Source organism: Dunckerocampus dactyliophorus, chromosome 1 (assembly GCF_027744805.1).
Source record: "Dunckerocampus dactyliophorus isolate RoL2022-P2 chromosome 1, RoL_Ddac_1.1, whole genome shotgun sequence".
NCBI lineage: Eukaryota > Metazoa > Chordata > Actinopteri > Syngnathiformes > Syngnathidae > Dunckerocampus > Dunckerocampus dactyliophorus.
The window spans coordinates 48,271,073-48,297,004 of NC_072819.1; the positions used below are offsets into that span (position 1 = coordinate 48,271,073).

Sequence of the window (25,932 nt, forward strand, 5' to 3'; positions counted from 1 at the left end):
ATTTGAAATAAAGTAACTTTGTTAAGATGCCAAGTTCCACAAATTTCCATTTCGAAGTGGGCTTTCTTCCAGTGAAATCTGAACAGTGTGACAAAAGCTTCAGTCATCACAATTCATCAGAAGGGCTTCCAGCAAAGATGGTAGTCCAGAAAATGACAGAACTATCTCCGTGACCAACAATGTGAGTGCGAAAACGAGCTCGTGAAGGTACCATGTGTAGCTGAGAAGCAACTCTCATATTTAATTCATTGGTTTACAGTTCAATTAAAAGGCAAATTAATACATGTAACTACATAAGACCATAATAAGTAATACTTTTCAGCAAATGTGTGTTTTATTAAAACCATGTAAACAAGTGGGAACTCTTTTTTTTTTTTTTTTATGACGTTGTTGAGGGGATAGAGTAGGCGTGGCACACTGCACATCACGGGAATTTACACTTCCGTTTTTTTTTAAATGACATTAATACATTTAAATACATGAGACCGTAATAAATAATACTTTACAGCAAATGTAAGTTTTATTTTCATTTAGTGAAATTATGTTTAAAAAAAGAGGAACTTATCTTTTTTTTCTGTTTATGACGTTGCTGGGGGGATGGAGTAGGCGTGGCACACAGTAACACAAGATGATGGACACCTGGCGTGTCAGAGAAGTCATAAGTCTGAAGTGGTCTTCAAATAATATTTCAACTTTATTCCTCTGGAGTTGATGTGGCTAATGAGGTATTATGTAGGAGTATGTAAACAAGATGGGAACTCATTTGTTTGTTCCGTTATGACGTGGCTGGGGGATAATTAGGCGTGGCACAAAGAGCAACACGAGATGATGGATGTCTGACGTGCCTGAGAGAATTCACTAGAAGTGCAATTTGAAGTAGTTCGGATTTCAGCCTTATTCCTCAGGAGTTGATGTGGCCAAAAAAGGTGTTGTATGTGAATTATGTGTTATTTCAAGGGTTGTATAGTCATATACGGTATTTCATATGTCTTATTTTCTCAGTTCTGACAGCATTGTTTGGGCACGTGTGGACATGTACAAAGGAAATGTCTGCTAAAACAAGACGATTCATCTCAACATCTCCGGGGAAACCAGGTGACCCAAAGCCCTTCCACGTTAAAGAAGTTGTGCCATTGTATTTAGCAGCACAGCGATTAACTCTTGGTTGCACTGAACCACAAAATAGCTCTAAAATAGCTTGATCTAGGATACTGTACGTATTTACCATTTTTGGGGACATTTTAAAAATAGAATTGAACAAAAAGACTAAGGGGGGAAAAAAACCTGGGAATTTGATAAATAAGCAGCAATTTTACAAGAATAAAGTCAAAATATTAAGAATTAAGTCGGAATCTAATGAGAAAAAGTCAGTTTTACAAGAATAACGTAATAGGAGGAAAAATAATAATTTTAGTAGCATAAATTTGAACCACAAAAGTCATATTATGAGAAATAAGCGAAACATAATAGAGTTGTAATTTTTGGAAAATTAGGTTGGGTGAAAAAGTTATATTATGGAAATAAGGTCGTAATTATGACGACAAAATTTACAAGAAAGTTGAAGATGGAAAATTGGGGGAAAAAAAAAACAGCAGAAATTTGAAAACAAAAAAAACAGCTGTAATTTTACAAGAATCCATCGATCTTCTTCCGGTGTATCCAGGGAAGCCCAGACTTCCATCTCCCCAGCCACTTTGTCGAGCTCCACCCAGCGGATCCCGAGGGAGGCATCCTGACCAGATGCCTGAGCCACCTCATCTGGCTCCTCTCAATGCGTTTTGTCCCGGATGACAGTGCTTCTCACCCTGTCTTTAAGGGAGAGTCCAGCCACCCTACGGAGACAACTTATTTCGGCCGCTTGTACCTGCGATCTTGTCCTTTCGGTCACTATCCAAAGCTCATGACCACAGGTGAGGGTAGGAACATAACCGAGAGCTTCAGCTCCCTCTTCACAACGGACTGATGCAGAGTCCGCTAATTTTACAAGCATAGAGTCCAAATGTTAAGAGAAAAAAATTGTACTCTAACGAGAAAGTCGCAATTTTATGAGAATGAACTCGTAATGTGAGGGGAAAAAATGTTACATTTTAGTAGCATAGAGTTTAAATATTAAATACAATGTTAATTATTTTAAAGTCGTAATATGAGAAACAAAACAAAGTGTAATTTTTGGACTATTAGGTGGGGTGGACACTATAATATGGGAATAGTCATAACATTACAAGAAAATTTACAAAGGAAGTTGAACTATTTGGAAAAAAATGGCAAAAACGAGACAAAAGTTAATATATGCTTTTTCACATACAGTATATCACAAAGCTGAGATGCATGTTTTTCTTAATCTACAGTATATAACTTCTTGGCATATCAACACGGGTGGGTTTACAAAATCAAAGTGGCCCTTGCATCCTTTCATTTTGAAGTATGTGGCCCTCGCTGGAAAAGTTTGGACACTCCTGCTCGAACACAATAAAAACTGAGCATTACTGCTGTTGTAAAGGCGTAATTATGCAGCTCTTGTGTTGGATCTTGTTGCGTAATCTTGCTTGGCCTTGTTCTCTGTGCTTCCCAAATAAATCACCCCAACAACTATAAACCATATTTAATTCCACCATAGCATACTGATGACACGTGGTACAAAAAAGGCCAAATAGCAAGACATCGCATTACAAAATGGACCACCCCACTCATGTCTAAAAAATGGCACAGTAGGATTTCAAACCAGGGAGAAAACACGACAACCATTTGTATGTATTTACTGTATGTATACATTTTCCACTTTTTTTTTGGTGTTTTCAATAAAAACATTCTGTATATCATTACACTCAGAGAAACAAAGCACAATTGCTACACATTTCACAAAATCCAAACCTTGAGTGGTTCGTGGAGGGATAACGAAAAGCTACAGCGCGTTTCATTCCTACATTTTCTTAAAGGGAACGATTGCAGATTTCTCCAGCTGCCAAGAGGGCGTCAACATTCAAACATATGCAAGCAGTATAGCCGCCCTCTTTCTGCTAAGCTACTCCGCCTCAAAATTTACACTAATTTGTATGCAGTTTACCTCGTTATTGTTAAAAGTACACTTAGTTCTTTCAAACAAACTATTGGGAACATCTACTAGCAGGTGGCGGTGTTTTTATATTATTTGCATGAAAAAAACTGCATCTTGAGCCAGTTGTAATTATTCCCTTTAACGGAAGAAGACGCATGCTTGGAGTAGAAAGTGTTCACAGAAGGAAGCAGCAAATTGACCTGACACTAGATGGCGCCAGATCCTAACCACAACGTTTTGACTACTTCCTGGTGTTTCCTTTTTTTTTTTTTTTTTTAAACAATATCCCGTAAAAGAAATGCACCATTTCAGAATTTGTGAAATATTTGCCAGCAAATATCCCCCTTACTAAATCTTTGGAGAGGACTTGGCCAGCTTGGGTTTGGGTTTCAGTTAGAAGTGCTGGTTCGTCATCCATTTCAAGCTGAAACAATCCACCTCCCCCTGCAACCGCGGCTTGATGTTATCACACTTATATGTGGATGAAGCGTCCTCCAATGATGAGAGGAATTGAACGACACTGCACACGTTGCATGGTTTTGGTCAGATAGGGTAACTAGAAAGCAGATTAATCATGTGTATTTAGATGTTTTAGCATTAGACTGGATTGCTAGTTTCTTGTAGAAGAAATATCAGATAAAATACACAGTTTAGTATGGTAAACCCATTATCTGCTTTACCCCGGTGCTTTTCAAATTGGAGTAATTTGATTATACAGCCAAACCTCGAGTTTTGCATGCACCAGTTTTCATACAATTCCGTATCAATGTCCAAAATTAACAATTTTTCCTCGGTTTTCATACAATATTGCACTTAACAAACTAGTCCGTTTGACCTGTACTGTATCTTTCGGCAAAATCAAGTGCCCAAACAAGGCACCCTGTGCATTTGATTCAGGCCTGGACCACATGGAAATGTTCCTTGAAACGTTCCTGGGATTTTTCTTTTTTTTTTTTTTTTTTTTTGCCGGGGTGAAAAAAAAAATGCGTCCATACTGCCTGATTAGTAAAAAGTTGCATGCAGACAGGAATGGATCACGGATGGAAACCATGTAAGACGTAAGGCACACTTATGGCGCTGTAAACCGACATGCAGACAGAACCATGTGACACCAAAACTATAGAGAAGAAGTCTGTTGTCTTCCACTTTCCAGGGCTGGCCCAGAATGACAACTAAGTGGAATTACTTCTGAGTCATTTGAGTACAAGGCAAAAGAAATATCAGAATGTCGACTGGGTTGAGTCATGTCAGTGGAAGTATTCAGATATTTTGTCGGAACTCTGGAAGCCGTTTTCTGAAAATACCGTTTCAGGCCACCCAGGACGCAGTGTCCGTGTGAATGAAAGGCTGAAACGATGAAACGCTTCGCCGTTTTTAGCGGAAAACATTTCAGTGTGGACAGCCCCTCACTGTGCACATGTGCATTACTTTATAAAAATGTGCGACTGCTAAATAACCCGCCATGGGGTCAAAGAAAGTTTGTGAGTGGCAGCAATTTGAACAAAGTGAGAAACGCTATTATTCAATGTTGTCCACATGTACGGGAAGTCTGTATCAACTATACGTTTCATCCAGTCATTTATAATTATTTCACTTTCTGCACCTTAAAGCAATAATTTTTCCCGATTTTTAAAATTTTATTTTTTGTTAGTATTTTTGTTGTTCAGAACAGATTAATTGGACTTACATTATTTCCTACGGGAAAATTGCCTCGGTTTTCGTATGTTTTGGTGAATAAATTGAATGAATGAAAATTAATGCAACAGAGAGGGCAATGCCTTTTTTTTAAACAGAGCCATGTAGGTTTTCTCACTTTTAAAAATAAAAGGTTTCATTTAAAAACTGCATTTTGTGTTGTCATTGGCTAGTATTTAAATTTGTCTGATCAGAAACAAATTAAGTATGACACATGCAAAGAAATAAGAAATTAGGAGGGGGCAAACACTTTCACACCACTGTATATGTCATATACAATATGTCATATACAGTTGGACTACTCTTTCTTCTGTCGCAACACAGTTTGTATTTTACTACCATAAGCCGGGAGCTAAAATGAATACGTTCCTAAATGCTACGCAAACGTCCTTGGCCTGCCTGTGACCCTCTCTCTCAACAAATACATGACATGAAACCAACAAATATCCTGAAGAAAAAAATAATTCAAAAACAATACATATTTGGCACTTACCGTATAGCGCAGTAGGTGGTTTACTTACAGCCGAGTGCTTTTATATTACGATTACATTCAACACCGAGGACAAAAGGGCAGTCTTACAAAGACTAACATTTACATGAAAGGCTTGAAGAATGACAGAGCTGAGTTAGATTTGGCAAATCAAAACATTTGATCAGTTTGAAGACCCCCTTTAGTGGCGCGTACAAGAATTCTGCATATAGTGGTCACAAAAGTTGCCTTTTTTACTAACTTAACAGCCATTTTACCTGTGGTTCGCCACTAAGAGATGCTTTAAAAAGGCTGAATGACACCAGAATGGCATTCGTGGCAATGTTCTGAAGATGTGTGGTGATTTTTGAGGTATTTCTGGTGGGCATTTTCCAATACCGACATGTCAGGCAGAAACTATATCCAAACATAAGAAAGTGTGTGGTGGCCCATGGATGGTTCAAAGTTCATAGAAAGCAGCAGCTGAACATGTAAACAACAATGCCATGGCGTGAACATGCTGGCGGATCCAGAGATGGACGAGAAGGAAAGATGAGGCCGTGTGATTGTCACGGGAGAGTCAACTCTGGCATGAAGCTGGGCTTGATGATCTCACACCAGCGTCTCCGGCAACGTGTCTGCATTGTCTGAAGACAACAGCTGCCAGATTTGCCACCGGTCCCTCTGCCAGTCCTGCCACTCCGAGGTGTGCGGCGTCATCGTCCCATCTGAGTTTTTCTGCTCTGCATTTGGCTTTCTGTGCTGCAGAGGGTGCTGCTGAGCTGCTGCAAGCTGAGGTGAACTCTGACAAGCGGCCAGTCGGTGATGAGCGTTATAAGGAGGAGGGCAGCGGCTTCCGGTGACAATGGCAGAACCGCCCTCCTTAGCGTTCCCCCTGCCCTTCGGTCCAGACGTCGGGCTGGCTCCATGCTGGATCCCCTCTGTTCGGTTCACAAGCAATGTTGCAGACGCAAGACTGATGGTCGGCTGCAGGTGCGGCCGCCTCGTGTTCACATGAGGGCTGGTGCACATGCGGGTCACCGGCGGGTGGGGTCTGCACTCAGCAATGCAAGGTGCTGCTCCCGTCGTTTGTGCCATCGGCTGGTGTCTGCTGTCACCATGGAGTCCATCAAGTCCCTCCTGTGAGCTGCGGGAGCTTCCCTCCGACATGTTGCCATGGGACCCTAGTAACAGAACATTTGCGAGAAGTTAATTCAAGATTGTCGTGAACAGTATAACGAGGGAAAGGCTTCTTGAGACGTCATCTGTACTTCTGTGAAGAAGGTGTCGGACGTTTCGCTCCTCATCCGAAGAGCTTCGTCAGCGAACTAACAAGTGGAATTGGTGTGCCAATGCCCTCCTCCTATTGGTTCCTTACACTAAGACTGGGAGGAGTTGTGGTCCTACACCTTCGAACCCAGGTCTTCCCGATCCCCTGCTTGTGACTGTGTGGCCAACATGCTAACCACGAGACCACCGTGCAGCCTAATTGATATTTTATTTACATTTATTTTATTTTTCCATTTGTAAACTGTTTTCAGGTCACAAACTGGTTTGACTTGTCTTTTGCGTGACGTAAGACTGTATGCCTGTAATTTCAATTAGTCTTTTTTATTTTGTCCCACTGACGAGAAATTTTCTTTTCATTCTTCATTTTTGTCCATTTGCAATGCTTGCTTATTTTGCTGAAGCACAACTACAGCTAATATGTTGCTTTGTCTACAGGTCTACAACAATCGCTTTTCACACATTCACAAAAAAATGTGATATTGACCGTCCAGGTGTGGTGGAACTATGGCTTACACAGGTTGAAGCACCAAGGCCAAGACCACTGTTATTGTTGAAATCTGCCCACCTGTGTATGTTTGGTCTTGGAGTGTTGGTTTCAGAGTCGCGTGCCATGTTCCCCAAATGTTAGCGTGCTCCTCCGATATACTGTCTAAAGGAAGCAAACAGGAAACAAGGTCAAATGACGGACATGGCACCCTCAGCATTAAAGGCAAGTCAGACGTTTGGTCCAAAAATAGATTTTCAGCTCACCTGGTGCAACCCAGCTGTCTGCTCCCGGCTTTCCTGCCTCCCCTCGCCGTTCGCTCAGGACGGGGGAATTGTTGTCGTAGGGGGACACCTCCCCGCTGGACGCTTTGTTGGAGTCGCTGGAGGAGTGGCGCTCGCTCAGAGTGAATGGATCCTCAGACTGGTGGAGATCGGGACTCCTGCAGGGAAAACGAAATTAGGCTGAAAGAGTGGATGAAACGGGAGGAGAAAATGATGTTTTTTGCGAAACTCACTGTGATGCTTTTCGCCTCAGGAGGTAGTCCACCACATCGGGATCGGTCTCCAGTAGACTCATCAAAACTTCATTTTGGAGGTCAGGTGGGACCTAAACAAAACGCAGTTTGGTTTATTTCAAAATGTAAATTCTCCTAGCTCATGGTGCAAATTGAAGCAGGTCTGTCTTCATTTCCTGCTTTGTTGCCAGATTTTTAATCACGCCAGACTCAGGCCGGTTTACGAAAGCCCTTACAGATGTCATCTCCCCATTTCAAATGAACATAAACCCTTCCTCTTACCAAGACACAAAGAAGTCTGATGTGATTAATTGGCTTACCGTAGGAATGTAAGCCTCAGGGGAGTGGCAGTGGCAGATTACAAAACATTATGGTTTAAAGTTTTGGACCTGAAATGACCCAAGCTTGCATGTCTGCACCGTTTGAGAATCTTGAGAAGAGACAGGAACAAAGCAAGCGAAGAAGAAGGTAATCCGTGCGAAATCGTGACCTCTTCTGACTCCACACGAGGGATTTCTTGCCTGAATTTTCCTTTTTTATTTTGGAAAGAAGGCCTTCAAGTGTCTGGGCGAATGTTTCTTGATGTTTTTGTCAGACATTTGGCACCATGCACTTACTGACAAGACACGTCTGTTTCTGTCTGCACAAATATGTGAGAGTGCACCAGCTGACATAAAGAGTGAAAATGAGATCTGACTGACCATGAAGAGTGTCTGGTAGCTGGCGATCATCCTCTGCAGCGCGGCGATGACGGCCGTGCTTTCCTCGGCTCTCGCGAAGCTTTGAACACTGAACTCCTTATCCGAGGACTTGAGTTTATGGAGTAGGTTGGGACCAAAGATGGTGGCAAGGTTCAAGGAGGTCATCTTGTTCCCTGTGATCTGTAATGAGCAAGACAAACTGGTCGGCGCGGCTTGGTTCGAGTTGTCTAGCATGGTGTGACATCCTGATTGGGTTTGGGTGATTGATGGTGCTATGGCACAATAACCATGCCAAGTTTCAAGAGTCATCATTTAAGCTGTCCAAACCTGACGTTTTGAGCCTGGGGTTTCTTCCCTTTCTCCTTTCCAACCCAAATAAGACATGGAACGTCACTCAAAATACTAACGTCCTCTCTCTGACCTAAACAGCAGCAGCTATGGAGGCTGTTCGTGTGTTTGCATTGTCTGTGAGTGACGAGAGTTCACCTCTTGTCCATCCTTGCCCTGCCGGTCATGGGCGTGGTCAGCCACGGTGGACAGGAATTCCAGGAGGCGATGAAGAGTGTCACTGTTGCATGCTGGGAGCAGGTAGACCAGTAGCTGGGTGACAATCTGCTGCTCATCTGGATCCAACACTGCAACAGCAACAAGGTCAGATGACAAGCTGAGGTGTCCTTGAATAGGATTAACGTAACATGAAAGCGTACATGTAGTGTTTATGAAGGCGGTGTACAGCTCTTTGGTGAGGAGTGGGTCAGGCATGTCCCTGAGGAACTCCTTCAGCAAGGCGGCCACGTCGTGGACGCTGTGCTCCTCATCTAATTGGACATCAAAGCCGCGGTCAAACTCCTCACGCAACTGAAGCGGGAACAAAAAGTCAACGATATGATGGATTTTTATAAAGTGTGTAAAAGTGCATGTTTCTAAATATTCTGTTAGTGGGTATTCCAGCAACAACTGGTACACCACATAATTATAATCATCTCATATAGCTAAATGAGCTAACTAAAATATTAGATGAACGCATGCACATCAAGCAAGCGACATCTGTGTTATGATGGCGGACAGAGGCAAGTGAAGTCTCAGAGGCACACAGAGTCCGACACATTAAGAAAAAAACGTTATTCTTTAACACATCAACAGCCGTGCTCAATTCCAACACCATAGACGTATTGCCAACTCGCATGCACGTCCCTCCGTTCATCCTCTGAAAAACACTTCCTCATTCTCCAACACACAGAAGCAATATGCACTGACGGGCACTCCAAACTCCAAACACCACCACTACTGTACGTCAGTGAACAACTACTAAGGTTCATTCGAGCAATCTCTTATTTTTCACACAACAACGAGCAATGGCTAAGACGGCCTAATTCGTTTGTCTAAGATAAAAGAGCGGTATCCAAAACAGTTTAAATAAAAACGTTAAGAAGCTCAAAAATTCCAATACTGTGCTTAATACCTGTAACTCCAGGCTACAGTGTAGTTCAGATGAATTGCAACAGACGTTGCCAGAGACAAGACAAATCACATCATGGTGTGTAGTGTGCTTAAGCTTGATTTAAGGTTCATTTGGAGCTGTTGGTAAACATACAATATGTTAAATACTTATAATAGTGTCCTGTAATGTACGTCGCTGTTAATAAAATACATTGAAAATGAGTATTTTTCAGACATAGTTGTAAATGGTGATTAATCATGATTAATGAATTTGCAAGCTGATTTCTTAAAGAACTAAGACTAATTAAAAAACAATAATCACTGGAATACCTTTCTGGCAATATCAATCAAAACTGAGCTTCTTCATTGTAAAGGCATTTTTTTCAACACCTTTTGCATTCATTAGAAATCATGCATAAAGCAACACTAACCTGTCGAACTCTTTTCTTGGAACTTCCAACTCTGAAAATTCCGACCGTCTGCAAACCTAAGTGTTAAAAAGGGGATGAAAGCCAACACATTACTATAATTGCGGCATAATTCAAGGTATTGCAGAAATGAAGCCTCTGTTTATGACACAATGAGTGTGTGCAGCCTACCGTATTTCTCAATGTGTTGGCAGCAGCTGTCGACCACACGAGGCACCTGCCGGTATATTGGGTTGAGGCTCAACCGTTTGTCCCTTTGTTTCTCCTTCTTATTTGGTGTCTCTGCAGGCAGCGAGAGCTGCAGCGCCTCCAGCAGGCGGGACTGGTTGTCATCCAGGTCAGTGATCGAATCCACTGACATCCCACCCTGGGGCCAAAACGAGCATTTTCATTGGAGAACTCCAAGGACAGAGAACACATCTAACCCCTTTTAAAGTACACCCGACCACCTCACCCGTCTGCGCACTCGTGGTGCAGCCTCAGGTGTGTTGGGCGACGTTGACTCATTGGCTGTCTCCGATGTGGAGCTCAATGAGGAGTTGCTGCTTGAGAGTTCCTTATTCGACGGCCGCTTGGTGGCAAACTGTTGATGATGCAACAATTTGACTTGGCAATAGGGGTGTAACAATTCGTTTTGGTAACGATTCAATTCGTATGGCTAGGATTCAAGGACGATATTGGTTCATTTAGAACGATATGATGGTTAGGTGTGCATGCATCTTGACCTGTAGGATGGAGGAGACAAGGTCAGAGGAGTCCTTGTGCTCCTCTCGCTGTGGCGGATCCTGGCGATAGCCGTCCTGGCGCTGCCTGTGCGTCCTGTCGTTCGCAATGACCTGCGAGAGTGGTATACTGAAGGCTTGAGGGACACCCTCTAGGAGATAAAAAAACAAAAATGAAGCTGTGAGTGTGGATTTCAAGGTCACGCAACAAAAATCATGCAATGCTTTAGCAGCTGGAAAGGGAAAAAACAAACTCTGTTGGAACACTACATTGGCTCGGTAGAAGCTTTTTTATGTGCTACTCATAAAATCTTACAACAGTACTACCACAGATGTGAATTGTAAAGACATCACAGAAAGTAATTTGGGTTAAAAAAATGACAATATACTTACCACCAATTGTGGTGCCTTTGACCAAAATAGCAAAACTTTATCGGCCCTCACCCACAATCAATGTCAAGTTCTGATTGGATGTCTTCTTTTTGACTTTTGCAGGACGGCAGTAAGAAAATAGGGAAAGGAAAGACAGCTGCATCCCATAACCACAACTAAAAGGCTTGTAGCTCAACACGACCACAAACATGGCTGCACAGCAGATTTACTCTGCAAACTCACAGCGGCATGCACATCTGGTAAACACAAGGTCCGGCACACGCAGATCTGCACGTATGCACAAAAGCACCATCTGGGCTGCATGATGCACATGATCCATCCATGCCAAGACCACATCAATCAAACCATGCCAGAGCCTCCTCTTAGGCAATGTCTTCACTGACAAGTGTGCTAAAACTTGAGAGGGAATGAGTCAGGTTTTGCCTTCCCTGATTTAAATTTGCCAGTTGCTCAAAAGAGTCATAACTACCAGAATGTTCCCCTTTTGCACTATATAAATATAATCCAATACATTATTATTATCACTTTATTTTCTTCTTCTTCTTCCTAACGAAGACGTCTGCAGTGCAGTGTACAGTTCACTTTGCCACAGTAAACATCCCTGTTGTTTCCATCTAAATCCTGAAAACAATCACCTGTATGTACCTGTAAATTTTACAGTGTGATTGTTGTGTAAATGTGCTCTCAGTTACTACTTTTCCCTTTCAGGTGATGCATTAAGGGTTGTCGCAGCCTACGATTGTGCAACGCCAGATAGCGTGCAGAACCTGACTCTGTCCTGCTGGAGTCCTGACAGCATCAACGCAGTCCGCTAAGTGCATCGTTGCATGCATTCTTAAATTTCAACGTGCCTTCACTAAGATCAGAGCACAGACTCACAAGTTTGATAAGGAAAGGCTGTTTCACATTATCTCCACCTTCAATCTCCGTCTGGCCGTCTAAAAGACCCGTATGTTCTGCAGCCAAATAATGCTGTGCTCAGCGTGCAGTCCCCCCACTTAGTATAAATACAAACTCTAAACACACACTTTATTTTTATAGCATCTCTGCTCACTTGCACCTGAAGACTGCCTCGCCAGAGGAAGGTAGGGGCTGACTTAAGAAAACCCCCACCACATATTTGTTAAAAGACCATGGCATACCTTTGTCTTTACTCTTCTCTTTGGCTAAAGAATCCAGCTTCCTCCTTAGCGACTTCTTCCTCTTCTGTCCGTCTGTGCAGGAACAAAAGACAAAAACTCACCATCTGGACAACAAGATATCTTTGTCCAGTGTTGCTGTTGTATTCAGATATTTGTAAAATGACTAAAGAATGCAGACCTGAGCCGGAGGATGCACAAAAATCTCAAGCGTCTTGTTTTTTTACTACACAGATTAAAATATCGCCGTTTTAATTTCAACATGTGTTTCAAGAATAAGCCCCTTACCATTCCGACATTTATTTGGCTAAATCTGCTAAAAATGCATAGCCTAATTAAATGTAAGGCTGTTTGGAGTAGAGGCATGGCTTTGGGCTCTTTTGAAAGCTAACAAGCTGAAATGTTTTCCTCAACACTCAGCATCTGTCGAAGTGCTACGGTTTAAAAAAAAATGAAAATGATCCTTCAAAATAACTGGTTTGGTGTTATGCACTGGAAAACAAAAGGGGGCACAGCTTGAATTTTGACCTAATCCTATTTAAAAATTGACAGTGATATGACAAACTGAGTATTTTACATAGGTTTTTCTAAAGTTAGGATCTGGCGTTCGAAAGGTGTTCAATTTGGGGACCGATGGTCACCCTTGGTCAGTGTCTCAGCTGATTCTACGCAAAAACGGCTCCATGGCATCCTGACACTATCTTGTCTTTCAAAGATTTTGTCATGACTGTTTATATATCATGTAAACAGTTATGGGGTTTAATTGGTTGTTGTTGGATCAGTGTACTAGCATAGGTTGGGGTTGGTTTGGTAAATATTAGGTAGGGTTTCTTCAGTGATTCACAGTCACTCATTTTATTAAACAGCTCATGAATTAAACTTTCTGGGTTACTGTATTCAATATAAGGCATGATTACACGTGAGTACTGTCCTGCAGTCTTTAGAAAGGAGGGAAGGCGCCACAGTCAGCTGTCAGCATGATAAATGGCACCCATATTTGTTGATTAATGACTAAGAAACTCTTGACGTACACATTTAAAGCCTTGGAATTCTCTTATGGAAGCTTCAGCAAGTCTTTGTTCCATTGTCGGGCCACCGTGCCGTCCTGCATCCTGATGAAGCAACCTCAGTTTGAACCCCAGATGTTCTCCTGTATTGAATGAGTCACTCATCCATCTCCCACTAAACATGCCAGAGTAGTATTAGCCACTTATGTCATACGGTTTCAGTTTCCCAAGCCTCCAAGCATCGCTGACAAATCTATAAAGCTTCATTCAACATTACCAGTGTTGTTTGAGTTTCACCGTGTTTTTTTTTTAATACAATTACCCACAAACAACAAGTTGGAGGTGAAAGGAGAGCTGAGAGAAGAGGAGGTGGGAAGCAGGGAGGAACTGGTGTGTGAAAGAAGAGAAAGCAGATGTAATAATGGACAGCAAAGGGGAGGATTGGAGCCGAGATGGGAAATGGTTTGGATTTTTGACAGATGTCTTACGAAGCCAAACGGAAATGCGCCCAACTTTGGAGCCTCCTGGGCTCAACAATAACTGGACCTGTCTGAAAAATGCATGTCTTGTGACACGCTAAAACACCAAAAACTTGACTGTTCAATAAAATGTGAGAGACGGGCTGAAATAGTAATCCGATGCGTACACATTTCAAAGTAATTCCCCTTGCTTTCGTATGGCGGCTGTCGGGGGTTCTGGAATTTATACGCAACACTGACAAGAAGCTATTAAATCATGTTTGGGAGAGATCTAACCTTCAGCTGCAACTCAAGTCTCCACCAATGCGACGGCAGTGGCTTCACTCCCATACAGCCAAAGCAACGATAGAAAGGACACGTTTGCTATGTACATGTGCACACACAGGCAAACTATTCTGAAAATAACAGAGTTCAATGAATTCAAGGAAAAATGCAACTGTAGTATAAACGCAACACTTGTTTTTGCTCCCATTTTTACTGTACACAAACAGCCTGTCTCTCTCAAATATTGTTCACAAATCTGTGTTAGCGAGCGTTCATAATTCATCCACCTCACAAGTGTGGCATATCAAGATCAGTCAGAATGGTTATTGCACAAGGGTGCCTTTGGTTGGCCACAATAAAAGGCCACTCAAAACTGTGCAGCTTAACTGTATTGGGAGATTCTCATTCATCCGGGTCATCGTGTTCTCGGGGCATTGAATCGACCGCTGTTCAGGCTCTCGTAGAAGACGTTTCGTCTGATTAGTCTGAGGAGTCTAGTCTGTATTGGAAGAAGGTTTGGGGGAGGTCTGAAAGCCAGTCAGTATCTGGAATGACCGCCGTTTATGACCACATTTTTTGGCTTCCGATCTGTTTTTTTTTTTTTTTTTTTCCTGTCTTGCAAGCCGATCTGATCCAGCACCCATCCTTTTCTTTTTTCTAATAAGCTTTTGTTAAAAACATGAATTTGTGGAATTGAATATGGTTATGAAAATAGCTCTTAAAAGCATTAAAAATAATGCAAACAAAGTATTGCTGAATGTACTTTTTTTGTTACAAAGCATGACCAACAATATTGTTTGGCTTTTGGAAGTCAGGTCCCTAATCCAATAAAAGATTAAATTGGAAAAAATGCTTTTAGGGTAGGACTAATCATCTGCCATTGCTGTTGATCAATTACTTGTGTGATTTAGAATATATGACCTTTTTTTTTTTTTTTTTAAACAAACTCTCTTTAGCACAATAGTAATTTGTTGACGGCCCCTAGTGTAAACAAGCTGCAGTTAGAGCAGCATGCCGTGCGAGCAGTGGCGGAGCCACACATTTTTCATTGGGGTGGCCAAAGTGAGACCATTACTCACATAGGGGGGGCAATACGTTGATATATCCGACATCCAACGTGACACTAACTTCACTGCGTGGTGGTGTTGCGTTTTCTTCCTCTTGCGAGGGGCAGGAACAGGCACCCCCCCCCCACAACTTTCATTTATGACTGAAGCTTACGCACTACTATTTTCTTTGTAATGTATTTCATTGACATTGAACTGACATGCTTACGTCAGCAGAGGGCGCTGACTGATTCAATCGGGAAACTGTAGCTGTTAGCTTTAATAAACAAGCTCAGTCATGAGAAGAAGCCAACTTTTGGCCAAAGCTGATTTTTTTTTTGTAATAATGCGCAGTCAATGTGCCAACCTTATTTTGTTGAAAACATTGAACAACCCTGTGAAACAATACAAACGTGTTTTAACTGCACACGAGTTCTCATTATTTTTCACATTTTAAAAACAAACCAAACTTGCAGACTTCCACAGATGACACCGAAGACCTGATTTGAGCCTCTCACCAAAAATAATGTGCACAGCGACTAAAAATGACCACGAGCCCCATAATTTTCCTCATAGTAGTGTAAGCTATTTTTAAATTTTGTTCCAAATAAACAGGATGTGATGCACAGCGCTCTCATTTTGAAGGCCGGGTGTGTGTTGTGTGTGAAGAGAAGGTCTCTTGACTGCGTAGTGCTGTGTACATGAAGAAACGTGCCTCATGCAGCCGTGACCCCCTAAAATCCTTTTCACTGCTCATAAGCGCTAACAGCGGGCCATTGCTTGCTGTCAGTCTGGCAGAGCAAAAGGGGACAGCGGCTGACTTTTACACCTTTGCGGACGTAGATAAGATAGGTGGATAACATCGGTGGATAAGAACGGTTTAAGGGTCGGCCCATCGCCTACACCCCAAAATTAAGAAAATTGGCTCCGTAAGGCACAACTGTGCAATATCCTTGCTGTCTAATCAGCATCTTGAGGTGATTGAATTATGACAAGCTCACTAACGCAGACACACATGAACACATGACAAATGGGAGGAAAAGCAAAAGTGTTGCATTTATATTGTTGACGACATCAGTACCGATATTGGTAGTTTGAAATGTGAGTCTTTTAAGTTGTCGCTCTTCTTGCATTGTAATTCTGACAATTTGAAACCGTGTTTCCATCATACGCTACGATCAAGTTCAGCTGTTCGCCATACTTTGCAACGGCAAACCCTGATGTGGTTTGTGTTTCCACAGCATGTTGAGGTAAGTTGATGATACCTGCATCAGCGACGTATTCAGTATGACATCAGACACGACATGCACTAAAACGGTCAGATTTCCACAGTAGTTCGGTGTCTCCATTTTTCACACTTATCTGTTAAGTCCCCGTCCACATGCGCAAGCTCTAATTTCATCGCCGTGTGCCTGTGAAACACTGAGAGGCGATTTTGTTCATTTCTCATGCTCATTGCTCATTTACCTGTGGGACTTTCTCACCAAAAAATAATGCTGCATCCAAATAGCTAGCTGTTACTGGTAAAATACAGCTGGTCAAATGGATAACAGCACATTCCATTCATGAATTACATCAATAACCTCTAGATTTTTGTATATGAGAGTTCTACTCTTAATTAAAAAGAGTTAGAATTAGCAGACGATTGTATCTGTTGTGTACGGTCTTCTACCTTAGAAAGCTTGTGCCGATGATCGGTCCATTAAAGTGTATACATGCAAGAGGGATCTGGTTTCCAAGCGCATAGTCTTGTGCGTCGAAATCCAAGCTTTTTTTTTGGCAAGCAGTTGATTATTACATGAAGATAACAAACCTTGTTTGAGAAAAGTCAGTATGCTCAGTCCGTTTGTCAGTGGAAATTGCATAGAGGTGGTCCTTGGGTTACGAGCTAGTTCCGTTGCTACGACACTTTGTACGCTGAAATTCACACAGTCCGAGCTCATACCTAAATTAACACTTAGATCACTAAAACTGCACATAGAACACATGTAGGACATAAAAATACAGTCATAAAAATAGTAAATACAAGAATTACATGAAACAGTAATTTAAAAAAGAGAACAAAAAACACTGTGACTTTCATAGGACCAGATCTTTCAACATGCTGTGAAGGATACTGCAGCAACCTCCTGGATGTTATGTGTAGTGTTAAAAGAGTTTAGTGAGGGGGGTGCAGGTGGAGGAGAAGAAATTTGAGTTGTCTGATGTTGTTTTGGCAAAGTAGGCTGTTTTGATTGTTGAGTGACCCCCTCCTCGTCCGCCTTACAACATGTGGGTGATCTTTCTCCTTAGTGACGGTCGCGACAGTCCAATACTGACGGTAGTGTAGCCGCACATGGTGTATTCTTCGACCTAGTAACCAGCAAGTCTCGTGTTTACGGACCACAATTATGTTTTTAATTCATTTATGGTAACAGGTTTGTAACAAAAAAATATCGTAACACGGAACACCGTAAACCAGGGACCACCTGTCAATATTGGGCGGAATGGTTTGTGTCTCTTAGTGTGCACGTGCTGGCGGGGTGACTCTAATCTACAAGTTTGCTTAAAACGCATGCGTTCCCTGAAACACACCTACTTGAAAAGCTATGGAAGTGTGCGGGGGAAACGCACGTGATCCCACCTTTTGGCAAAGTTATCTGACATCCGACGTCATGGTCTTGGTGCAAGCGGGCGAAGGCCACTTCTTGGAGTCTGGCTCGCTCCAGTTCTGACAGGCTCTGAATGGCGACTGAAGTCAGACGTACACTCTGGCCGGACAGGCTGCTCCATGTGAAGTCACCCTGGGGGGGGAACAAAACACTTGTGGTCAAGAGTCACCTTGGTTCCTCCCTGCTAGCCCTGGAACCACAATAAAGGTGATATCAACACATTCAAGGACACTTGTAAGCCCACTGTCTGGATAAGGCATTAGGATAATTGGTGCGTCTTCCCGACCTCCCCGTTACCACTCCTCTCAGAGGACACAAAGGAATGCATGATCAGCGAGTGACTCATGGAAGCCAACCGAGTCTGAGGGCTACCAGAAATATATTAAAATTCAATACCATTTGTATGACGGAATAAGCCGCTAAGTAAACCTGGCTGCTGCAGATAAATGAGTAAGATGACTCAGACTATTGAACCTCATACCCCCCCCCCATATCTATGCAATGCCTTCTTGCAGGTGCTTTTTTTTTTCCCTCTGACCTTGTGAAGCGGTTGGTTTTGGAATGCCTGCACATTCTCCGTTGCCATCATCCAGCAGCAATTGCAAAATTGAGTGTGATCCCCACCCACCAGTATGTCAGCATACCGCAGGTTTCATAGGTTGAGTCACGAGAACTCAAGCTCATCCATCCCCATCAGGGACCCTGCTGAGCAGAACCAGTTTGACTGAGAAGGCGACTCTTCTTTGTGTTTGTCAGCTATTTGTCAGCTTTTGTGGCAGCACTCCTTGTGACTTCACCGCACATCGAGCGGGGTCCAAAACCAAGAGAGTTGGCGCTGCACTGGAAGACTTCAAACAAAAATACGGTCACGCCTTATAATAACAACGGAAAGCAAATACATGTGCTCAGGTTGACACAGAGAGGAAAAAAAACCCGACTTCTTTTTTTCTTTCTAAAAAACCTTTTCATTTGACTATACTTAGACAGCATCATGGCGACGGGGGGGGCACATTTATTGTACATCCATCATCTAGATGCTTACCGAGATGAACAGTAGTTACCATCTCAGTCCATGCAGTCCCAATGTTGTCCTCCCAAACACGAGGTTGCTAAGCATCAAGGCCACCATCACGTGCATCCCTAAGTTGTCTTATTTATCACAATTTAGGCTGCTTTTCAGCACTCGTTCCTGTTTTGTATTGGCAGCTGACGGATGTCACAGTGGAAAAAGTGCCGTGTTGACCGAATCATCACCATGCAGTCAAATGACTCATGCTGCTCGGGCATATGGAGACCTGTAGCATGTAATTGCGCGTTCTATTTTCAGACAAAGGGATGAAAGAATATACTTGTTTCCGTGGCAATACAGAGACAGTCCAAAGGGCCAGGGAGTGAAAGAAATATTGCTATGGCAACGCATCTGCAACACACCGGCGGTGAGCACTTGTTGCTATGATGCGCTGCATAAATTATTCTCAATCGGAGGCTCTTTCAATGTGACCAAGTTGAATCTGTCCCGTATGGATCACCAGGCCCACTAAATTATTGGCACTGACGCAACATGTAGACTGGAGCCCTTCATAAACATCAAACGGACATACTTCCACTCAATTTTTTCCATCAGTTTCGTCCTCTGTGCCTGAAGCAGTATGTATTGAATGCAATGTATTACAAGCTCCTGTATGCACTCATTCTATCAGTAAGTGTGTGTGTGTGTGTGTGTGTGTGTGTGTGTGTGTGTGTGTAAGTAATTGTCAACATTTCAGCACCGTTCAATGACAATCCCTGGCATAAAGGAAAAAAAAAACCTCTACCGCCGAAGTTCCTAAAGTGGGGTACGCAAATTGTCATGGTGGTACAAAAAATAATTTGCGCCTAACACTCTCAATTACGAGTGCGCCTGAACGCGAACGGCGCAGCAAGGAAACAGAGCGTGAAGTTGTCCATTGTTCATATGAACAAACACGTAACGTTTGATGATTACTTTGTGCATGAAGAGTGTTTCATCTTGAATGCTTCATTGATATTAGTACAGTAGTACCTCGCATAACGTAAACCTCCTTTTACGTAAATTCCACTGAACGTGAAGAATTTATGTAAAGTTTTTGCATTGTATTACGTAAGACATTCCATATAACGTAAAGTGTCAAGTCGGTGCAAGTTCAGAAATTAGATTTGAATAGCTCGCGCGACAGAGAGAGGGAAACATTTTCCATGACTAACAGAGTACACTTGGTTACGCCTTCTGACGCTTCACGCTCTCATTGGCTGACTTATACAGCGCGTACGTGAGTTTGTGTGAGAGACAGGCTTCTCCCTTCAACCTCCCTTCCTCATCGTAGTCGCCCTTAAACTAGTTGATTGTTTTTGTTTTTCAGTTTTATTCATTTACAGTAATCTTATTTATTACCTTATTTTATATTGGAATGTTACTCTACTATGTTTATGCTAACGTTTTCTTATATTTCCCCACCATATTTGGTAGACTTTGAATATTTTGAAATGCCAAAGGGGTGAGTTTGGGAAGATCTTGGAACGGATTATGCTATTTACATGTATTTTACGCTTTGTATAACGTAAAAACCCTATAACGTAAACGTTCTCGGAACGGGTTATTTACGTTGTAGGGGCGTCTACTGTATTCCAATCCCCACACGGTACAGCAGTGAAAACCTAGCTGTCACTGTGATTGGGGCTTTATCGTTGGATTTTCGTACTTCGGATACTGCGTTATCGGAATTGTTCAACTTTCTTGGTCTTAAAATGAATATGCAGAATTAAACCACAGCCATCGCGAGTGGACAAAAAAAACGAAGCTCATATTCAATCCATGAAACAGACGGATGCCAGCATCAGACTAGAATAAAGTATATGTAGGATGATTACTTACAGTATCTATTTATCAGCGCTCATGTGAAATGTGATCAAAATGCGAGCATGCAAAACACTCGTTTCGGACCCGGAAGTACTATAAAATTAATTAGCCAGTTCATTATGTTCAATATTTCAAGTTAATTAGGATTAAAAGGTTTGTTTTTTAAATGTGAAGGACGAGGGGGTACATGGCTTCAGGTCTCATGTCTGAAGGGGTACGCGACTGATAAAAAGTTTGGCAACCGCTGCTCTATCGTGTTCACGTTTCTATCCAAAAAATGCAGTTGGTGCGCACGAGGCATGTTTTCATATTGCATGTTCATCCCTCCAAAATGCGCACAAAACCCGCTCCCGTGTTTTACTGCGTTGTTTCCGTATGCCGACACACCAATATAGTTACCACGGCGTCGTTAGTATGACCACAAGACTGCATTGTGCCGATGGGATGCAACTGAAGTCAAACCTATGAAAAAAAACACTTGCACATCTGGTCAAGTCCACATTGTCTTTCTGGCCAGCTTTCGACACGATTGCGTACGGCATGTGCTGCGATATTCCAGGCAGGTACCAGAGGCCCAGAAGGGGAGCAGTTATTGTGGAAACAGATACCAGAGGAAGGTTTGGGAAATTCTCTTTGTGCTTTTCATCAAGTTTTCATTTTGTTTTTCCACTACCTTGAAATGACCTCCGAGCAGAGTTCCTGTCCTACAAGTTGAAGTGGAAAAAAAAAAGTTCCTTTTTTGCGCGTCTTTTGTATGTTTCCGTCGTGCATGTCTTTTACTGACAGGAAACCGTCTTAAGGTTCACATCTGTTTGCAATTACTGACCACCTTGACTCATCAGCCAGCTCTGTGTGTGTGTGTGTGTGTGTGTGTGTGTGTGTGTGTGTGTGTGTGTGTGTGTGTTTCTGCGTAAGCATGCACATGCGTGTTTGCACATGTACCTGTCTGGAGGAGTAATAAGCTTCCCCACCAGTCGAAGTTGTCCTCAATTCAGCTTGAGGGGAAACAAACAACCCAAGTTACATAACTAAACGTAACGGTAATTCAGTGGCTATCAGCTTTCAGTTTGACATCATCGTGCCGTCCGTGTGTGTCCGGGATTTGATCTTGCGTCTACCGCTGTGGAAAAATGAGGCCAAACGGCCAAGAAGGTCCTCTCCATCGTGCCATCAATTGCACAGTGCCAGCACGGGACTACAGCGCCCCAGTCAGGGCTGTTCCTTTTTAGGCAGAATGAAATGAAATTTGTCATTTGTCATTTGTCATTTATCGCTTTAGAATAAACATTCTTTACCTGAAAACCCCATTCAAATGATTAAAGATGTTAATCAGGTTTTGAATTCATCAATCACCATCAGCAACTACAGCGGGGGTCACCAACGTTTTTCCTTGTGAGAGCTACTTTTACAAAATGAAAATGGCCAAGAGCTACTCATTTTTGTAACATTTCTTTTCAGAGCTTATTTTAAACCCAAACAAAGCGAATATGCTTGTTTTACCAGAACATGAACAAAATGCTGGTGTCCACAACTCACATGTTGTATTTCACAATGCATTTCTTTCTACTGTTCTTTCATTATTAACTGGAAACCTGAATGAAAAGCAGGCTTGCGGGCACCTCATGTGGTCGTGGGGGGCTACCTGGTGCCCGCGGGCACCACGTTGGTGACCCCTGAACTACAGTATGTCTGAAATATGCCCATTTTTACTGTATTTAATGACAGGACAGGATTATGTGGATTTGTACGTATTAACAGCTCCACATGAACCCAATATGTCAGTCAAGCGAGAAGAAACCACACAAGTCTAAAAATCTATTTGTCTAACACTAGTCTCTTTAATAGTAGCAGAACATTTCAATCACACTTTAAACCGTTGCATTTTTCTTTTGTTTATTTACACACACACACACACACACACACACACACAATGAAGCCGTTTTTGTGACGTTGGGAGTGTCCATGAATGCGTCTCGCATTGTTGTGTTGAGAATGAGGAAGTGTCGTTCTCAGGATGAGCAGACTAGAGACGTGTGTGAGTTGGAGGTACATACAGCATGTGGTGTTGGCATTGTACTGCTGTTGATGTGTTCGGGTCAGAATGAAGTTACAAAAGAGCGTCGTGCTCGCCCTCGTGCGCGTGCGTTAATTACACTAAAAAATGTAACGTAATTTAATAAATTAGTTACCAGGCTTAACACGTGATTAACGCTATGCCACTACTTGAAAAATTAGGAATATGAACCACTTTGCTTCGGGTCTCAGTTTGGGCCTCTGTGTGTGGAGTTTGCATGTTCTCCCCGTGCGTGCGTGGGTGTTCCAAAAACATGCATGTTAGGTTAATTGGAGACTCTGAATTGCCCATAGGTATGAATGTGAGTGGGAGTGGTTGTTTGTCTATATGTGCCCTGCGACTGGCTGGCGACCAGTCCAGGGTGTACCCCACCTCTCGCCACAAGTCAGCTGGGATAGGCTCCAGCATACCCGCGACCCTAATGAGGAGAAGCGGCATAGAAAATAGCAGGATGGATGGATGGATGAACCACTTTGCATAGTTAAGTGGACATCTGTTTCCTCCTTGATTTTCTCAAGAAACAAACTTTGACAACTTGTGAAAGAAATAACCTGAGTGATTTATTCCCAAAGATCAGGAAAAGAAGCTCAGTTATTTGTAACCCGGAGTGTGTGTGAAAAAAGTATCCACATATTTCAGGCAAGCGTGAGGTCAAATGCATCCATGCATGCCAGCTTGCCAAAATGAGCTCCTTGTCACAAGCATCCTCTTCCATGGGTGATCCCAACCGTATATCTTACGTGTTGACCTTCTCTCCTTGCCACAAAAATCTCACACGTGCACTGTTTGAAGTGGTTACTCTGCCTCTCAAAACAAGTCAGCTAATCATTCACGTTCTACGACGTTTCGTGATTGATTGTTTCACTTGCGTGTGCATCCATGCTGAGTGGGAGTCATGGGTCTTTTAGCATAAGTACGTACGTAAGTACTGTTTGCCCCACGTGGGGCAAAGTGATCGTATCTCGATGGGGGGGCGGTGTGCTCACATACATGTTTGTGTGCGCTTTTGTATGCCACCGCTTGGTGTTGTTGCGTGTGAATGACACTCGAAGGTAGGTCAGATGACACCCGCAGCGAAGGGTTTGAAACAGCAGGAAGGAATTACTGACGGTTTAAGCTCCCCACAGCTTTCACATCTCTTGCAGCAAGACACGCACACCCCACAATTCCAGAAGAATCGGCAGAAAACACAAGCCAGACTGTCCCTCCAGTCGCTAACTTGCATGATAACTCTCAAAATATGACTTATTAGTATCAATCTACTGCTACTTATGTTTGTATTCCATGACATCAGAGTACTGGCGCCTACGTTGTTACCACACTAACCCATGCGGATTGGTCGGCACAAATGTGGATGCAACAAATCAGACCTGCTCCCTTCGAGCTTAAAAATGTGATGGACAACATGCACAAGGGCAGAGCTGCTTATTAGAAGTCACTTTATCACCCGCATATGTTGTTAACTTGTATTTGCGCTTCAGTATTCATTTGCGACACAACCTCACAGCACACAGCAGCACATAGGAAACAAAGATGTGCCTGTCCACTCACTCATGTGATGCACGACTGCTTTTACTGTCATCGAGTGTTGGGTATTTGTCATGGGTCATCAAAACACATTGTTCAGTGTTCCCCGCAAAGAATTGGAGCACCCCAAGTAGATCTGGCGCTGCCCTGGCCCATAAACACATTATAATGGGACTGTCTGTGTAATGCAGCTTGTTAACACACCTCATACACACCTGGTATGCCAGAGAATAAGAAGGTGCAGCAGGAGGGACAACGCTGTCGCTAGATTTATTGAGTCATCACACCCCTCGAGGTTTTCAAAAAAAACTTTTGTGAAGAGACTTTTCGAGGCTAAAATGGAGAGGTGTCAAAAGGGTTCTCTGTCCTAGAATTGATCTGGTTTAGAGTGGCAAATGTAAAGATGTGTGTGTTCAAGTTAAAACATGCAGTTTGTGGATTTATGAAGATGTGGAAGCGCCCAAGTTATGTACAGGCTTCACGTAACTGTGGCGAGCTCAAGAACTGCCCAACAAAGTGCAAAATCTCACTGCTTGATGGAAAACTTTACCGAACGAAACAAAGACATAAACATGTAAAAATGGTGCACGAAAGCATGTGTTGCTCTTCTCAATGAGCGTGGGATTTTTGGGAAACTTGTTGGCCGCGGCCAGCACGTAGAGGAAGTAGGTATGCTACATCACTGCAACCTTAAATCATTAGCATTTCACTCTTTATTGCAGAATGTGCTTTGTGACCTTTCATAAACTATTAGTTTAGTGTCAGACAAGTGTGACGCAATCAGCGCACGGCTGTGCCTTGGCTGTGTCTTCCGTCAGTGGAGCTCAGTAGTAGTCGTGTTTTTTCACAGATTTAAGCTCATGCAAGCTTATGCTAATCCTATTAAGGAATCGTTAGTTTATATTTCACGGCAGTGGCGAGAACATGAGCCAACAAAAGTAAAGCACATTCCCTTTGCGTTCCACCTTCTGATCTTCTCCCTCCGTCTCCATTTAACACAGCAGGATCAGAGCAAAGTCTCTCTAAGATTCTTACTTTACGCATGGGTGCTACATCCCCCCCCCCAATCAATTTCTTGTTAATCCTGTGTGGTAGTGAAAGAGTGAAAGGATTAAAGCACCCTGGTCCACCCCTGCAAATCCGGATGATGTCGCTTGGTGGAGATGACAGTGTTAAAAGCTGTGTCGTGGTCACACGACAGCGTCTCTGAACAGCTTAAAGCAGCAGTAAGGAAAACTTGGCTTTTGGTTTTGCTCCGGGGCCCCCCCTACAGTTGCAAAGTGTCATTTTGCTTTTGAGCAACGATGGGAAATTCGACCACTGTACACAACTCTCAGCTGATGATTGTGCTTACAATTTTCGGGCCGATCGCCGATTTTTGAAAAGCCTGGCCTGCTGATTCCGATTTTGACCGAAACCAATTCTTCTGTTAATAACTGGCAGCATAGACCGTCAATGTTCTGTGTTGGAAAACATTTAACAACCCCCCTGAAGCAATACACAGCAGTTGTTTTAGCTGCGGATGGGGTTGGTCTCTCAAATACAAATGACAAGTTTGGGAAACTGCTGTCCAAACTGCTAAATCACATCAGTTCTTTTCGTCTACGTCACATTTTTTCCACAAAAGGTGATGCACAAACAGGCTGAAATTGGCATCAGATTGCGCTTCACACACA

At 42.7% G+C, this 25,932-nt stretch overlaps 1 protein-coding gene and 1 long non-coding RNA gene across 4 annotated transcripts in view; one reads left to right on the forward strand and one right to left on the reverse strand.

Moving 5' to 3' along the window:
- Positions 1 to 617: 617 nt before the first annotated feature.
- On the forward strand, positions 618 to 12,633 carry LOC129179666 (uncharacterized). The gene is made up of 4 exons (XR_008570028.1): positions 618 to 926; positions 1,003 to 1,095; positions 11,297 to 11,433; positions 11,903 to 12,633. It is a non-coding gene; the product is annotated as an uncharacterized LOC129179666 (long non-coding RNA).
- LOC129179652 (rho GTPase-activating protein 6-like) overlaps positions 3,995 to 25,932 on the reverse strand; it is a 70,301-nt gene continuing 48,363 nt past the window's right edge. For 2 of the 3 annotated variants that reach the window (XM_054773145.1, XM_054773162.1), the window contains 13 exons: positions 17,753 to 17,912; positions 12,337 to 12,408; positions 10,805 to 10,953; positions 10,534 to 10,662; positions 10,251 to 10,446; positions 10,083 to 10,138; positions 8,919 to 9,069; positions 8,698 to 8,846; positions 8,212 to 8,391; positions 7,511 to 7,602; positions 7,260 to 7,435; positions 7,075 to 7,158; positions 3,995 to 6,403 (listed from right to left, as the gene is read on the reverse strand). In XM_054773145.1, the coding sequence (XP_054629120.1) occupies positions 5,832 to 6,403; positions 7,075 to 7,158; positions 7,260 to 7,435; positions 7,511 to 7,602; positions 8,212 to 8,391; positions 8,698 to 8,846; positions 8,919 to 9,069; positions 10,083 to 10,138; positions 10,251 to 10,446; positions 10,534 to 10,662; positions 10,805 to 10,953; positions 12,337 to 12,408; positions 17,753 to 17,912 (2,166 nt within the window). In that variant the 3' untranslated portion in view covers positions 3,995 to 5,831. The remainder of the gene's footprint in view (positions 6,404 to 7,074; positions 7,159 to 7,259; positions 7,436 to 7,510; positions 7,603 to 8,211; positions 8,392 to 8,697; positions 8,847 to 8,918; positions 9,070 to 10,082; positions 10,139 to 10,250; positions 10,447 to 10,533; positions 10,663 to 10,804; positions 10,954 to 12,336; positions 12,409 to 17,752; positions 17,913 to 25,932) is intronic. The other variant, XM_054773152.1, reaches the window with a different exon arrangement.